General features: G+C 38.3%; 1 protein-coding gene across 2 annotated transcripts in view; it reads left to right on the forward strand.

Annotated features, from left to right (window-relative positions):
* The window catches only part of SYNE1 (spectrin repeat containing nuclear envelope protein 1), a 446,717-nt gene that overhangs the window by 146,884 nt on the left and 282,394 nt on the right, over positions 1–17,439 (forward strand). For both annotated transcript variants that reach the window (XM_066372972.1, XM_066372973.1), the window contains 11 exons: positions 3,876–3,972; positions 4,686–4,888; positions 6,764–6,928; positions 7,390–7,542; positions 8,922–9,065; positions 11,560–11,733; positions 13,834–13,992; positions 14,495–14,659; positions 15,003–15,137; positions 16,248–16,406; positions 16,949–17,157. In XM_066372972.1, the coding sequence (XP_066229069.1) occupies positions 3,876–3,972; positions 4,686–4,888; positions 6,764–6,928; positions 7,390–7,542; positions 8,922–9,065; positions 11,560–11,733; positions 13,834–13,992; positions 14,495–14,659; positions 15,003–15,137; positions 16,248–16,406; positions 16,949–17,157 (1,763 nt within the window). The remainder of the gene's footprint in view (positions 1–3,875; positions 3,973–4,685; positions 4,889–6,763; positions 6,929–7,389; positions 7,543–8,921; positions 9,066–11,559; positions 11,734–13,833; positions 13,993–14,494; positions 14,660–15,002; positions 15,138–16,247; positions 16,407–16,948; positions 17,158–17,439) is intronic.

Here is a 17,439-nt window from a genome sequence, read left to right on the forward strand (position 1 = left end):
CGCGTCCCAGTCTGACGCTCTATCAACTGTGCCATCGCCTGGTCAGGCTATAATTTAACTTCAAAAACGAAATCATTTAAATGATCTCTTGTGGCTTAGAGAACTCAAGAATTGTAATGTACATAAATGTTAGTTCCAGTCAATGTTGGTCCATATTGACAATTGACTACACTTTCATAGTGTAGCTTGAAAGTTCCTATTTCTGCTGTAGACAGCATGGATGTGGGGGTGAGGGAGGTCAGGTGGAGAGATCATGGGACCTTGGCCACCAGTCACATAGAGATGTGTTGAATCATGGTTCAGCCACTTATTACCCATCTGACTTCTATAAGTAATATAATTTCTAGAAGAGTCACTCTTTCACAAATTCATAATAGTGATAATAATAATAATAGCATAATGGGAATTTTCTAAGGAACAAAGACTGACACATAGTCTTTTTCTTCTACCTCACATCTCATAGAACCTCTCTTTTCCTTTTGGAGTTTGTGGGAAAATTACTCTCTTTAGAACAGACTTTTTCAAAGACCATGAAGACTTTCGAATAAAATGATAAATCAGGTTCTTAAAAGTAATCCTTTCTTTAGTTTCTAAAAAAAAATTATTTTAACAAGCTCTATGTTACTATATCATCTAATAACCAAAGTAATATTCAGGATGTAAAGTTTTCATAATTATCTTTTCCTTAGTCTAACTTTTCAAGTCAGTTGTTTTTAAAATTTTATTTTTCAATTACATTAGACAGTCAATATTATTTTATATTAGTTTCAGGTATTCAGCATAGTGGTCAGACAGACAGTCATGTACTTTACAGATTGGTCCCCCTGATAATTCAAGTGCCCACCTGGCACCATACATAATGATTACAATATAATTGACTATATTCCCCATGTTATAGTTTCTATCTTATCATTGTTTTGTAACTATCAATCTGTACTTCTCAATCCCTTTACCTTTTTACCCAGTTCCCCAACCTCCCTCCCTTCTGGAAACCATCATTTTCTATGTGTCTGTTTCTGTTTTCTTTGTTCATTTATTTTGTTCTTTAGATTCCACATATATGTGTTCAATGCAGCATTATTTACAATAGCCAAGATATGGAAGTAACCCAGTGTCCATTAATAAGCAAATGAATAAAAAAGTTGTGGTGCATGTATACAGTAGATTATTACTCAGCCATGAAAAACAATAAACGTTTCCCATTTGCAACAGCATGGATGGACCCAGAGGGTATTACTTTAAGTGAAGTAAGTCAGATAGAGAAAGGCAAATACCATATGCTTTCATTGATATGCAGAATCTAGAAAACAAAATAAATTAAAAAAACACATCAAACAGACTCTATTCAATTGTACTCATCTGAAAAAAATATTGTTTTAAAAGTTAAAATAATTAGAGAATGTGCTTTTTGTAACTTCTTGTACAAGGTACTTGGGTATGCAGCTGATAAGTACTTAAGAAATTCTTGGAAAATGCTTTAAAAATGCTTGTTGATTAGTTTGTGCTACATGCCACTGATAAGAGATTCCATATTGTAATGGAAATCAAAAAATGATTGGTTTCATTCTTACTGTCAGAACTATTTTTGATGTGACCATGTTGGTTAACACATGCTTCAATTTTACTATGAAAAAATAGGACAACTTTTTTATTCTTTCACATAAAATAAAAGAAGAGCTCTTGGAATTGCAGACTATGTGAATACAACCTAAGTATTATGATCATTTATTTTCATTTGTAATTATTTTATTAATACCCATAGGCAATTATGATGGCCACTCCTCAAAGCTGATCTTTAAAATCTGAAATTATCTGGTTTAGCTCCTTTTGAGTAAAATTGATAAGGTTTTTATTTATTTAATCTATATTGATCTTGTGAGACTAGAAATATAGTCTAAGACTTTGAATTCAGCCAGCATAGAGAAGTATCTTATTTTTCTTTAAATGTCTATTGACTAACACAGCTTATTTGTTCAACTTGATATCCAAATGTAAACCTTCTTTTGAAAGAAATAACTGTCACTACTATTTTAAACTTACATTTCTGTTGACTTTTATATTCTTCTGAGAGATTGTGTCTAGGTAGCTGACAGTAAAAGGGAGAGTGAACAGTCTTCCTACAGAAATGATTCTAATAGAGAAAATAATTCATGTTATTAAAGGGATTTACTCAATACTCAGAAAAAAAGAACCAAAATAAATGAAGCAATTAAAAGTTAAAATAACAAATTAAGTATCATTCTCTAAAAATGAATTGCTTGGTTTTCCCCATTGGGAAACTCAAAATACTTTAATGAAACTCTACCATATTTATAATCTTAAAGTATTCCCTCTGACACCTTGGACCAAAAATAAATCTTTAGTCCAGTGGAGGCAGTTTTCCATTTCTTTGACACTTATTTTCCCATTAGCTTCTTGAGATTTGTGCCAAAACTAAATAAAGACTACTTTTTAAACTTAGCCAGATATATATATATATATCTTTTCAATTTCTTATAACATCTAGAAAATTAGGTATAATTTTCCATTTTAAAAAAATCAAATTATGACTTGCTTGTTTGGTTAAATTACTCAAAATTTAAATTACAGTATATTAATTTTCCTCCAACTGAGGAGCAGGGAGAGGTTGAAAGAGTAGCACATAAGGCTAAATAATGAACCTAGCCAACTATTAGGCACGTACTTGATTCTCACAAAAAAAACAATGAAGCCTATTAAAATTATTGAATCAAGTATTCATCATGGAACCCTTCATTCCAGGAAACTGATGATTTCTCTCTTCACTCTTTCCCTGAAGAATAGTTAACACATAAGGAAATGCTTTATATACATAAAATGTATTATATATGCAATTTTTAAATGTTATATTGAAATATGATAACTGTATATCCATAAATTCTAAGGACATATATGAAATTGCTATATGAGTAGTTTTCTACTGCACATAAACATGTTGCATCTTTATAGTGAGCAGTCATCAGCATACCATGGAGGACTTCAGCTGGTTTTTGAAGGCTAATTATGCATTTTATAATAATGACACTTACCAAGTATTTCAGTGAGTTCTAATCATAAGGACTAATTATGCTATTAAAAAGAAATTAAAGAACTTTTGGTGATAGGTGCTGCCTATAATTACATTAATTTTCTACTTTAGAGATGTAGAAATAATCTTTGAAGCAGGAATTATTTTATATTTGTTGGCGTTAACTATAATAAAACTTACCTAAGGATTTCTCGTGTATTCTCAACTTGATAGTATCCATTTGTGCTGGCGACTCTATTACAAATATAAATTATATACTGATACGGATATGTCTTAGCTGTAATTTTTATACGAGGAAATGGAAATTGGAGGCTATAAATAACATGGTGGAATGTGTAATTATTTAACATTTTTCTACTTGTAAACCTTTTCGTACTACCTTTTTATTTCAAGGCAAGTGAACAGTGTGCCATTTACATATTTATAATCAGAAGTTCCTCAGAGCTATCACTTGCCAAAATTACCTTTCAAAGAGCGACAGAATCCCACTGCCTAAACCCGGTGGGAAACTAGATAATGTTCTTCCAAATTTAGTGCTTTCTAAATGTTAGCCCCAGGTTCTCTGGAAGACTGTAAAGAAAGCCCTTGGGGAGAGAAGTAATAGGATATTTTCTCAATCTCAGGATGAGTTGGAATTCAAAGTGTGGAAATAATTTATATTCTCAAAATAATTAAGTTATTTATGGCAGTTGAATTAGGTTGTTACTTTTAAGAAAAGTGAGGTTGGTAAATTTGGGTGGCATATTCTCACACTGAAGAAAGTTCATTTTGCTATTTCTACGAACTAAGCCAGTATTTGTTATCTTCTAACCCTTCTCTCTTTTTCTAGTCTTTTATAGAAAATAGCAAGTTCTTTGAACAATATGAAGTGACATACCAGATCTTGGGACAGACTGCTGAGATGTACGTCAAAGCTGATGGGTCAGGTAAAACTCACAACAGAATTTGTTTTAGTGTTGAGTACAGTAAAATTTAGAGCCTATAGATTTCTATATGATCAAATTACTTATTTTTTCTCTGTGACATCTTTGTGTGTCCATACCATTGACCTAGAAAGTAAATATTGGGCTCAATCCCACTGAATTTGTGTAACGCCTAACCAGCAAAATCACATTCCTCTGTGTGTGTGTGTGTGTGTGTGTGTGATCTTCTAAGAGAGAGCAAAATAAATATTCATTTTCTTAATTGCAGTTTTCCAACCTATTTTCAATTCTGAAGATTAAAAGCAAATAATTGGGCTACCTTGAATATTTAATAGGGTAAATGAAAACTTAAGTTTCTGTGAAGACCTAAGTTGTTCAATATGATTGTTTCAATTTGTACATGTCTTATTTGTTGAAAATGAACTAACACATTTGTGATTGATAGTATATATGTGTCCATCAATTTATGTATAAAATGTAAACAAATACATCCCATTCATCAGGAATTTCAAATATATTATCATCTTTAATATTTATAAATGCCTGTGAATAAGATCTAACATATTCTCAGCAGTAACTGAAATTCTAACATTGCATTTGTTAAATTTATCATCTAAAGAATTATAAATGCACACCAGTGTAGTAGACACCAGAAAAAAAGATATGATGGGTTTAAAATATAAAATAAAGATTGCAATTGATTTTATCTGTGTCAGTGGAAGAAGCCGAGAATGTGATGAAATTCATGAATGAAACCACCGCCCAGTGGAGGAACCTCTCCGTGGAAGTCAGGAGTGTGCGGAGCATGCTGGAGGAAGTCATCGCGAACTGGGATCGCTACGACACCACGGTGGCTAGTCTGCAGGCCTGGCTAGAGGATGCCGAAAAAATGCTAAACCAATCAGAACATGCCAAAAAGGTGAGCTTGCTTCTTACTAGAGGAAAAGAGCACATGTAAATTTAATAATAAGAGACTTGTCCGGCACAGTTCTCTAGGGAGTGGTACATATTTACAACTTTGACTCAAGAATCCTGACTTTGCCTGAAAAGTTACACTTTCAGGTTAGTAAATTATTTTATACTAAGAAGTACACCACTTTGTAAGAGTGAAGTTAGAACGGTTCCCTGTCTGATCAGTGTTTGATGTTGCATTCGGAGCAGTAACTGATGGAAGGACGGCCAAACCCAATGGGCAGCAGAGGGCGCTCTACTCTCAGAGTCTGTACTTGAAAGGGCCTATCCAGGGCACTGGCTCTGTGGATTTCCTATTTTAAGATGAAACGTCTTTGGGGTACCGAATCTGTGTGATGGTGTACACCAGTTAAACAGATGGGTCACTACATTTTTGTCTCTGGTTATTCTTATTTTGGATTTTATTAACTCTCAGTCAAGGGTCTCATTCTTAGTAGGATTTCCCACCCCTATTGACAGGTGTATATGTGTGTGTGCAAAAGGTACTGTTTTATTTTAATGCCCCCTACATTAAAAAAAATAGCATGAGCCTGACCTCTGGTGGCGCAATGGATAAAGCGTCAACCTGGAACGCTGAGGTCGCAGGTTCAAAACCCTGGGCTTGCCTGGTCAAGGCACATATGGCAGTTGATGCTTCCTGCTCCTTCCCACTTTCTCTCTCTCTCTCTATCTCTATCTCTATCTCCTCTCTAAAATGAATAAGTAAATAAACAAAAAAAAAATAGCTGAAATGGACTTATTCTATCTATACCTATATACTTCTTAATGGGAGCCTGACATTTCCCACAAAAAGTCAGTTTATATGTAGAAGATATTAAAATGCCAGACTCCATTAAGAAATACAGTGCATACATTAGAATTACTGCTTGCCATCCAAGATTGGTTCATCTATTATTGTGTTATACAAGTAGATGTATAATTTTTAAATGTTTGACCACTTCGTAGTCTTTTAGGTTAAATATTCTTGTGAAGCTGACAGTGACAAAACTGCAGGCATACAGATCTGGGCTTTTCTGATTAGACCGCAGTGCCCTGGTGGATGTCCTATGTGTTACTTTTATCCCAGGAAACATACCGCCAGGAGCAGAAGTGTTCTCTTCTATTTATGGAGGAAGAACTCCCACACAGAGCTTATGAAATGGAATTTGAATTATCTCTTGTTATCCCTGCTTTTTACTGTGATGTGTGTGTATGTGTGTGTGTGTATACACACGCATGCTACTTAACTAGAAATCAGGTAAAAACTACTTCATTGCCAACCCTGTAATCTTAAGCAAATAAGGGAGGATGTTATTGTATTGTGTTCTTGGCCCAGATATTTAATTTGAAATTTTTTTCTTTGACAGTGTAAATCCATGATTAGTAATTATCTTGATGATGTACTATATTCAGATTTTAAAATCAAAAGTAACAGGTCAGAAATTTGTTTATAATTTTTTTGAGTAGACTATATATTTTCTTAAATGAGTATCTCTTTTATCTGACACAGGCACTGATATTTACTCACCTGAAGACAACATCCAAGTCCTTTATGCTCACAGCAATTCAACGTTTCATCTGTAAAAAAAAAAAAAAAAAGTCACCTTTTGTTTTGTCTTCAGCAAAAGATGTGTCATAGATGTTCTTATAGACATACACTCAGCATCTCTAGTTCATATTTTTGAAAGTCTTTTTTTAAAAAACTTGCATTTTGAGAGTTAAAATTTACCTTAAAATTTGCACATATTCCTGCACAAAGATGTTTCTCTTAGTTTGGTCGTTAGCATATAGTTTATTAAATTTGGTTTATGATTTACAATAGAATGCTTTCTTTATTGTTTAGGATTTTTTCCGAAATTTGCCTCATTGGATTCAGCAACACACTGCCATGAACGATGCTGGCAATTTTCTAATTGAAACGTGTGACGAGGTGGTTTCCCGTGATCTTAAACAGCAGCTATTACTGCTGAACGGGCGATGGAGGGAGTTGTTTATGGAGGTCAAGCAAGTACGTCTTTCCAATCCTTATATGCCTGAAACATGCCTGTGTTAACAGTGTTGTGATAAACAGTGTGTTTGTAAACTACTTTTCATTATACCTCGGGCTGATTAAAGCAGAGGCCAGGTGTGTTTAGAACTGTTCTCTTTCTACTTGGCCCTTTCTTCTTTCCCCTCAGCAGTGAAGAGCATTACAGAGACGTATCGTTTAATAAGGATTATATTGCCACATGGGCCTGCATCTCTGGAAAGAGTCATGTTTTAATTCATCATTCTTCACTTCTATGCTAGTTCCTTTTTTCCATTTCATGGTAATTGGACTTTAAGGGTATCCAAACTAAGCATCAGGTATTAGAGTCTTTCTTAGCATATCACCATTCCAGAGAGTGCCGAGCAGTGAAGCCAGCAGGCTTTCAGAGTCTCGGCTTCATGATCTGAATTCAGTGTCGCCCGCCTCCCCTTTCTTCACAGTACGCACGCGCTGATGAGCTGGAGAGGCTGAAGAAAGAATACACAGACTGTGTCACTGCCCTGTCTGAGTTTGCCACCGAAGCCCATAGGAAACTGTCTGAACCCTTGGAAGTCTCTTTTATGAATGTCAAGTTATTAATTCAAGACTTGGAGGTGAGGGGGCTTTCCAGACCATAAAGTGGAAAACCTTACTCTATTGTGAAAATAAAGATCGGTAAAGTTACTCGTTATTACAAAGCTTTTTTATGTCTTTTTTGACATGTGGGCATATCTTGATTTGTACCTGAAACATTTTAAAATTGGTATTCAAATAAAAAAATCTATTTGAATGTTTAAAGATATGTCTTGACCACTAAGTAACTTCAAAATAATTTATTTTTAATTTGGAGAATGTTTTCTACAACCAAATTATAAAGCACTGCAAGAAAGCAGGATTCTATGGATAGTACTTCTGCATAAATGTCCGCAGCCGTAAAGGATTTACTAAATGAATCATGCCACTTAAGTGTTCTGAACACCCTACAGCTCTCAGAATGAAGTAGTGAAAGAATGTTTAATGACATGGAAAATTTTTCTAATATACTATTGAATGAGAAAAGCAAAAAATTAGTATTATCCTTTTTTTTATATATAAAAATTAAAAATGGGTGTAAACACCTACAGGAAAACGCAGTAATGATGGAATGAGGGCTCTGGTTACCACTGTGTGAGACTAATTTAAATATTTTTTACCCTAATTTATCTCTATTTAATAAGTGTTTTTTGCAATGACAATGTGTTATCTTTTTAAGAAAAAATTAATTTTTAAAATGAGAGGAATTGCCCCAAATTGTTAATATGCATTTAATTGATATACTGTTTGCATACTATGTTAACACATATGTTGAGAGTGCGAAGATTACTTCACCACATGTTGACTTAAGGATTTCCGCTTACTTTTATTAAACAGCTTTTATTCACCTATATGAAATTACCAACCTGTAATATATTAGTAACGAAGGAAAGCAAACATTGGAATCCAAAATTTTATTGTAAATATAGAATTTTACGCTACATACTGACTTTTGCCTAGCCTTCTGTGAAATCCTGTAATTAAAAGGAAATGGCCTGACCAGGCGGTGGCGCAGTAGATAGAGCGTTGAACTGGGATGCAGAGGACCCAGGTTCGAGACCCCGAGGTCGCCAGATTGAGTGTGGGCTCATCTGGTTTGAGCAAGGAGCCCACCAGCTTGAACCCAAGGTTGCTGGCTCCAGAAAGGGGTTACTCAGTCTGCTGAAGGCCCGCAGTCAAGGCACATATGAGAAAGCAATCAATGAACAACTAGGGTGTTGCAACATGCAATGAAAAACTAATGAATGATGCTTCTCATCTCTCTCCATTCCTGTCTGTCTGTCCCTGTCTATCCCTCTCTCTTTCTGAAAAAAATAAAATAAAATAAACCACCATTACTGTGGAACCGGTGGGTGGTTAAAAAAAAAAAAAAAAGGAAATGTACCCTGTGTTAATTGAGTTGTTTCAATGATTCATGCAGGATATTGAGCAGAGGATCCCTGTGATGGATGCTCAGTACAAGATAACCACAAAGACAGCGCACCTCATCACCAAAGAGAGCTCCCAAGAAGAAGCCAATGAAATGTTTGCAGCCATGGCTGGGCTCAAAGAGCAGCTAGCCAAGGTGGGGAAACTCTGCAGCAGGACACCCTGTGTGGGACAAACACTGCCCTTTGCTCACCTTACACCTGCTCTGTCACTTAGGGGCAAATTGTGCACTTGTGACCAAATCATGCTATTGTTTCTTATTGTGATTTTGATTTAGTTACTTTGTCATATAGTAACTATGTTATAAGTGTTTAAAATGAAAGGCTGGGGCTTAACCAACTACTACCTCTACCTCTGTTCATTTAGAAGTATTAATAGCTATATTTCAATAGAAAGATAAGCCTCTTGGTGGGGATGGGAGTGAATAGGGGACCTATTCAGTGAAATAAAATAAAAGGGGGAGAGAAGTAAAGGAGGAGGGAGGAAGAGGAAGAGATAAGATATTTAAATGAGAAAGAATTCCAAAATGCCGTATTTTTGAGAATGTCTGAATGTACCTTTTTATGTTATTTTCTGCTTGCATTGCCACAAAGCAGTGGCAATTCTACCTTGTTCACCTCTCACGGCTCACCGTATACTTAAAATATACATATTTATGCCACTTCTGTACAGGGAACTCAGTGAATATCAAGCATTAGTCATACGTCTTTTTTTATTCTATTGAGGGATTTCCCTTAAAAGCTTTAGAAGTTCCACTGAATTTTTTATGTGTCTAAGGTTAAATTTTATGAAGATTGTATTGTTTGCAGAGTTCATTTAGATTGGATAATTAATTTCTGGTAAAAAAAAAAAAAAAGTGATTATATAAATGAATTAAAAAAAAATTCTACACTGAAGAATTGGAAGATAGCCCTGGCCAGATAGTTCAGTTGGTTAGAGCATCATCCCAATGTCAAGATTGCCGGTTTAATGGGTTTGATCTTGCATCAGGGCACAAACAAGCATCAACCAATGATTGCATAAAAAAGTAGAACAGCAAGCCAGTGTTTCTCTCTCTCTCCACCTCTCCTTCCCCCTCTCTCTATGGAATCAATCAATACATTTTTTTAAAAGAATGGGAAAATGGGGATAAAGAAAAACCTGTAAACTAGGAAAGAAAGAGAAGAGAGCAAATAACCTATATGAAACCAGCAACAGGGTGAATAACAGATGGGTGAATGTAGGAAGAATGATGGTCATGAAAAAATCAGAAATTCATTTGTCAAAGTGATACATATTAAAATGTTAATTTTTTTTTTTTCTAATGCTGGAAACGGGGAGGCAAGTCAGACAGACTCCGCATGTGCCCGACCGGGATCCACCCAGCACGCCCTCCAGGGGACGATGCTCTGCCCATCCGGGGCGTCGCTCTGTCACGACTAGAGCCACTCTAGTGCCTGGGGCAGAGGCCAAGGAGCCATCCCCAGCGCCCGGGCCATCTTTTGCTCCATTGGAGCCTTGGCTGCGGGAGGGGAAGAGAGAGACAGAGAGGAAGGAGAGGAGGGGGAGGGGTGGAGAAGCAGATAGGTGCCTCTCCTATGTGCCCTGGCCGGGGATCGAACCCAGGACTCCTGCACGCCAGGCCGACGCTCTACCACTGAGCCAACCGGCCAGGGCCTTAAAATGTTAATTTTTAATTCTTTTTGTATTCATATTGAAATAATGAGTATTTAAAAAGGTTGAGCTCAATCCAAGTCAACATTGCCCACTACTCTAGGTGTAGCATCTTGCTAGTTTTGTGGTGGATCCCAGAAGGATTTATAAAGTACCCTGGTTTTTATACATGTTAGCACATTCCCTTTATTTTGTTCAAAGTAATGTCAGCACCTCCTTATTGCAGTGGACACTACAGGTGTATAAAGATGAGTGGCAGGTAAGGGCTGGACCAGAGCAGACTAAGGAGATGGCCCCTGACGTGGGAACCTTTTGAATAAATTGGTCTATGACATGAGCTCGTGGGACAAGTAGGATGTCAGTTGGCAGGCTGTGTAATCCATGGAGCTCAGAGGAGGGAGGTCAGAAAGCACAAGGTCTGTCTGGAGTCAAGTTTGTAAGTTTGTCTGAAGTTAAGAGCTGACAGAGCAGAGTGCTTTTGGGGGGGGCATTATAAGGAAATCGATGTTGCATTCACCTTTCCCACATTTCCCTAGTGTTCTTGATATATTCTTCAGAGTTCTTGAAAATAAAGTTGGGAGGCACAGGCTAGTCTAAATAATGCAATTCGTGACTATCTTGGGTCACATTCTGAGGCTGAAGTGAAGGTGGGTTGCGCAGTTTATGAAAAGCATGACACCATCTGGTTTACTAACAACAGCATTAAAAGGGAAAATGTAACCAAGATGGATTATAGAGACATATTTTCACGAGACAACTCTAGCATGTATTTAGCTCCATGGTGTAGTAATATTGTTCTATGTATACCAATTTAACAATACATAGGGACTGTCGTTAAACAAATGTCTTTGGAGATCTGTAAGCACAAATAGTGTCACCATCTCACTAAAGAAAGGGATCCTGAGGGCTGTGAACAGCTCCCTGAGCTTGTGGCTCTTGCTGGCTTTGATGGAATTTCCATCTTTGTATTTTTAAAGGTCAAAGAACGTTACTCCCCACTCCTTTATGAGTCTCAACAGCTGTCAACACCCTTGGAGGAATTAGAAAAGCAGATGACGTGCTTTTATGACTCACTCGGGAAAATCAATGAAATTATAACAGTTCTTGAGCACGAGGCACAATCTAGTGCTCTTTTTAAACAAAAACATCAGGTAAGACAAGAAATCTCTTTGAGGAGACAAAGTTATTTTAAAGCATGTGTAATAAGATTGAGATAGTGTTTAAGGTGATAGAAATTCAATAAGGATAAGAAAGAAACATTTTTCTAGAATAATACTGCCAACGCAAAACAAAAATACATTTTGTCCAAAGGTAAAAACCCTGTTCACTACAGATAAAATAAAATAAAAATTATATATGTATATGTGTGTGTATAGATATAGACATAGATATAATCTGGTTTTATTTATATCTATATATATAATATAGTTTTATAAATAACTTTTAAAGTTTATATATTTAAATATATGTAAAATAAATAGTTGCATTTCATTTCTGTCAAGTGTTTATAGTCTGTGTCTTGTGAGACCTTTTCTTTTGGTCTATTTACCAATGATAAAATTCTGAAAATTTATTTGGAGTGATCGTCATTTCTGTTTGTCTTATTTTTAGTTAGCTGGTCTGTATGCAGAACAGGCCCCCAGTGAGTGCTTCAGTTAATTGACTTAGTTGCTTTATTGTAAATGAACTAATCCATCAGGGGAGGGTGAAACTAAGGGGCATAAGGTTTGCCACTGCATTCACTGACATAGGTTTGTAGAAGGGAGGCGACACCAGCTCATAAGAAGAGCAGAGAGTATCGGAAGTGCGTCACACAAGTATTCAGATCCTAGGTCTGATACCACAAGTTACTGAGCCTTGGTTAGCTTTTATTTTGTCACCTTAAAATACCTAAGTTGAGAGCTTGTTGTGGAGATGACATCAGATTTTCTATAATTAGCTTAGCACATAATATATACTCTATAATGGCTAGCAATTATTATTATTGATTATAAAGAGACAATGATTATACCAACAAACCTGATTTTAACGGGTTCTCATCATATTGGATAAAGATTATTTTCCATTTTGAGTCATAGTGCCATTTCTTGCATTCCCAAATTGCTATCAGTTACCATCAAAGAATCTTTCCACAATGAAAATATTAATATTTAATAACAATAATATCTTTCTGTGTTACTCTTTTACCTCCTAAATCTTCAAAAGGGAAAACTATATTCTTATTCTGTTTTGCCAAAACAAAACAAAAGTTCTGCTTTTAATATTGGAATCCAGATTACCCAAACTAGTATCCAAATGAGCCATTTGAAATATTTTTCCAAAGCTATTGAGGATGTTGAAACGTGAATGGTGTGGATTCACATCAAAAAATGATGGTCCGCCTTGGGCTGGGCTGGATAATTTCCATGCTGTCTGCTGCAGAAGTCACTAGGAAGCCAGAGTACAAATCGGAGGTGGAGCGACTTATGTCATCATCACTTCTGATCCTGCAAATGTATATCAGTTGTGAATCCTCTCAATCCCGTTGGTCTGCCGCCTTTTGTGGTTAGGCTCTGGGGTCCACCATTTTACCAATGAGGTTGATAACTTGTGAACCTTAGAATTCAAATGGTGTCTGACCTGTGGTGACGCAGTGGATCGTGTTGACCTGGAATGCTGAGGTCGCCAGTTCAAAGCCCTGGGCTTGCCTGGTCAAGGCACATATGGGAGTTAATGCTTCCTGTTCCTCCCCTCTTCTCTCTTTCTCTGTCTCTCCTCTCTAAAATGGATAAATAAATAAATAATAATTTAGAATTCAAATGGTGTATATTTTAGTATACTTCTGCATCTGACTCAGTCAAGTATAATTTGCTTTGGTGTTAAATTTATTCAGTCGGATTAAAACCTGCTATGAAGATTAATTTCATTATTGTTTGCTCAGGAAACCCTAGGCCTGTTGGTTAGAGAAATACAGGCACCAGCCAATTCTGATGCTCTGTCATTCTCTTAATGTAATGAGATGGGCGTGAAATATTATAAAATCTCAAAATCCTCAGTGTGACATGTAAATGCCTTCTAGAAAAAGCCCTGACTTCAGTGATTGCTTAAAATTCTGAAAAGAAATACCTCTCTGTGCTGTTGATTTTCTGTGTTGCTGGTGAAAAGTCTCCAAGCTGTATAATGCTGTTCTTGTTATTTTGTAACGGTTGTTCTCTTTCTTTCTGTTTCTTGCCTTTTACATGACGATCATGGTGGGTTTCCTTTCTTTGTAGGAGCTGTTGGCTTGTCAAGAAAGCTGTAAGAAAACCATGACACAGATTGAGAAGGGCAGCCAGAGTGTACAGAAGTTCGTGACCGTGAGCAACGTGTTGAAGCATTTTGACCAGACGAAGCTACAGAGACAGATTGCAGATGCCCACGTTGCCTTTCAGGTAAGTCTCTTCCTGCTTTATAATGTGAGTGAGGGCCTGACCTGTGGGGGCGCAGTGGATAGGGCATCGACCTAGAGCACTGAGGTCGCCATTTTGAAAACCTGTGTTTGCCCGGTCAAACCATGTATGAGAAGCAATCAATGAACAACTAAAGTGAAGCAACTATGAGTTGGTACTTCTCATTCCTACCTCCTCCTCTGTAAAATCAATCAATAAAATATATATTTTTTTAATGTGAATGAGAGACAACACAATGAATAAGGACACTCAGTCACCGTGGTTACTCTTTCACGCTTGCTAAATGTCTCACCGGTGTTTGGAAACCAAAGTTTTACTTCTTCTTTCTCTAATACTAATATTCATCAATATGAAAAGGGGTTGATTATTCTCATTATAACAAAATGTATTCCTCCCACATGTCTTTTTAAAGAAGCAATGTTGTTTAACACAATGACAGTTTAAATAACGACAGAGCATCCCCTTATTATTTTTATCAATCAAGAATATGGTCAAGAAAACCGGAGACTGGAAGAAACACGTGGAAACCAACAGTCGCTTGATGAAGAAGTTCGAGGAGTCTCGGGCGGAGCTGGAGAAGGTGCTCTGGGTGGCTCAGCAGGGCCTGGAGGAGAAGGGGGACCCGGAGGAGCTCCTGAGGAAACACACTGTGAGTCTACCCCAACACCGTGCAATCAAGCCTTTAGGGTCTCCCATTGGCCTTCCAGAATATTCTACCAAACTTGAAAACTGCAATTATTGTTTTGTTTTTTTTTCCTAAAAATTAAAAGCACTAGTTGAATTTTAGATGTGGTGGCTTCTGGAAGTCATGACTCTAGATGATTACAGTTCAGTTCTGAGAGTGTGTGTGTGGGGGGGCAGTAGTTGTCTGGAGGCTTTGGAGAGGCAGCAGTGGGCTAAGAGGCCTGTGCCGAGGTGTGACTGCTGCACTGGTCAGGCCCGAGGCCACCTTTTATTCTGCCCAGCACTCCTGACTGTCCCCCCTGTGTCAGGAGTTTTACAGTCAGCTGGATCAGAGGGTGCTCAACGCCTTCCTGAAGGCGTGCGACGAGCTCACAGACATTCTGCCGGAGCAGGAGCAGCAGGGCCTGCAGGAGGCGGTCAGAAAGCTCCACAAACAGTGGAAGGTGAGCCGGGGCGTGGTGGGCACAGGGCGTCCTGGGCGCTGGGAGAGAGCTGAGGGCGTGAGCGTCAACTGGACGAGGAATTCAGAAACTCAGGAGACTCACCAGAGCTCCTTCTCCCATTGGGAAAAAAAGAGAGAGAACTTGAATAGAACTTGATAAAAATGATAAAACTCTGTTCTTCCTGTTTTTTAATGAGAATTTATTATCAGATTATTGAAGAGTACTCTCTATTTCTTTCCTGATATATATATATATATATTTTTTTGAGCAGGAATAATAAAGGTGTTTAACTAACTCAGCAACATTAGTAAACTCTTCTCATCTGCATAATGTTAGGTATATTACTGAAATCTTACCTAATGTAATTTATACATATATGTATTTGCCTTGGTTAAGGATTCAGTGATGACCTAAGCATAATCCTTTTCCCCAAAGAGCTTAGAGAATGGTAAAGGGAGATGATTCATCATAAATCATGGAAGTATAATACATAAGAAGCCCAGAAAAGCATCAGCAATATATTTAAGAAGGCTTTCAAAGAGAGAGGAGGGCCCACTTGGAAACTAACATCGAGCGAATCAAAGGATCAGTTCTAAGGGAGGACCATCGGAGAAGTAGAGATCTGGGTGGGGGGGGGGGGGAGTTGAGGGTGAAACTGTATCTCTTCCAATAACTCCGCCTACTTAGCTTTCCTTGCCTTCCCCCTCTGTGTCCTGGGCGTGGTATCCCTCCTTCCTACCTCACAGGGTGGTTGGCAGAATTAAACGGGACACATGCTGGGGAGAGGGTGTGAGGCCTCCGTGTGTGATTTAAATCTAGACTCAGATCGACCTTTTCCTACGTACCCCTAAGCCTCAATGGTCTAATCTTGGAAATAGGAAGGTGGCTGCTGCAGGGGCCATGATAATGATGGAATAGCATGATCACCGCCTACCCACCGTGGGATGGAAGGATTCACGTGGCCCCAGTGCTTGGAGGGGCACAAAGCCCCGAGGCAGGGTGCGGGCGGTACTGGTGCTATCCGTGGGCCCCAAGGGGACTATCCTTTGGCTTTTGTCACTTCCGTTAGAAATGTACATAGTATTTTCTGAATCTTCCTGTGAAATGTAGGATCTTCAAGGAGAAGCCCCCTATCATTTGCTTCATCTGAAGATCGACGTGGAGAAGAATAGATTCTTGGCCTGCGTAGAAGAATGCAGAACCGAGCTGGACCGGGAGACCAGGCTGGTGCCCCAGGAAGGCAGTGAGAAGATCATTAGAGAGCACAGGGTACATCACACATCCCCCGGGGACCGTCATGCAAAGTCACACTGTCACTTAAAGGCTATAACTGATACTGCGGTTTGAGTCTGGAGATACTAGATAACATTGATAGCCTAAAGCAGGGGTCCCCAAACTACGGCCCGCGGGCTGCATGCGGCCCCCTGAGGCCATTTATCCGGCCCCCGCCGCACTTCTGGAAGGGGCACCGCTTTCATTGGTGGTCAGTGAGAGGAGCATAGTTCCCATTGAAATACTGGTCAGTTTCTTGATTTAAATTTACTTGTTTTTTATTTTAAATATTGTATTTGTTCCAGTTTTGTTTTTTTTACTTTAAAATAAGATATGTGCAGTGTGCATAGGGATTTGTTCATAGTTTTTTTTTTTATAGTCCGGCCCTCCAACGGTCTGAGGGACAGTGAACTGGTCCCCTGTGTAAAAAGTTTGGGGACCCCTGCTCTAAAGGGAATCTTCCTTTGGTTTTTCTGTGAAAATATACAAGGATTGTCTGGCTTCTCCCGGGGATGATATAAATGTTTATTGCTCATTAGATTTTCTTCAGTGACAAAGGTCCTCATCATCTCTGTGAGAAAAGATTGCAGCTCATTGAAGAACTGTGTCTGAAGCTCCCAGGCCGGGACCCCGTAAGGGACACACCTGGAGCCTGTCATGTGACCCTCAGAGAGCTCAGAGCCTCCATCGATGGCACCTACACGAAGCTGGTGGCAGACCCCGACAAGTGGAAGGACTACATCAGCAGGTAGTCCTGGAAGTGCTCCTAGACAAGGACTCAGTCCGTCTAAGTTCTCTTCAGTCAGAGATGATTGCAGAACAAGGGAGAGCATATGTTTCCTCTTGTGCCATAAAGAAAATCTGATTGTAGGATGCCGCCCGTGCTCTTGTATAGAAGTGCTTCACTCAGTAGAGAGAACGGGTCTCAGTCGGGAATGGCGAAGCCCCTTGTTTCCACAGGACTCAGATGGGACCTCTCTGAGGCAGGGTTGCTTCTCCTCTTTGTCTTGGATTGCTGTCCACCTCCCGA

Source organism: Saccopteryx leptura, chromosome 3, assembly GCF_036850995.1.
Source record: "Saccopteryx leptura isolate mSacLep1 chromosome 3, mSacLep1_pri_phased_curated, whole genome shotgun sequence".
Classification (NCBI taxonomy): domain Eukaryota; kingdom Metazoa; phylum Chordata; class Mammalia; order Chiroptera; family Emballonuridae; genus Saccopteryx; species Saccopteryx leptura.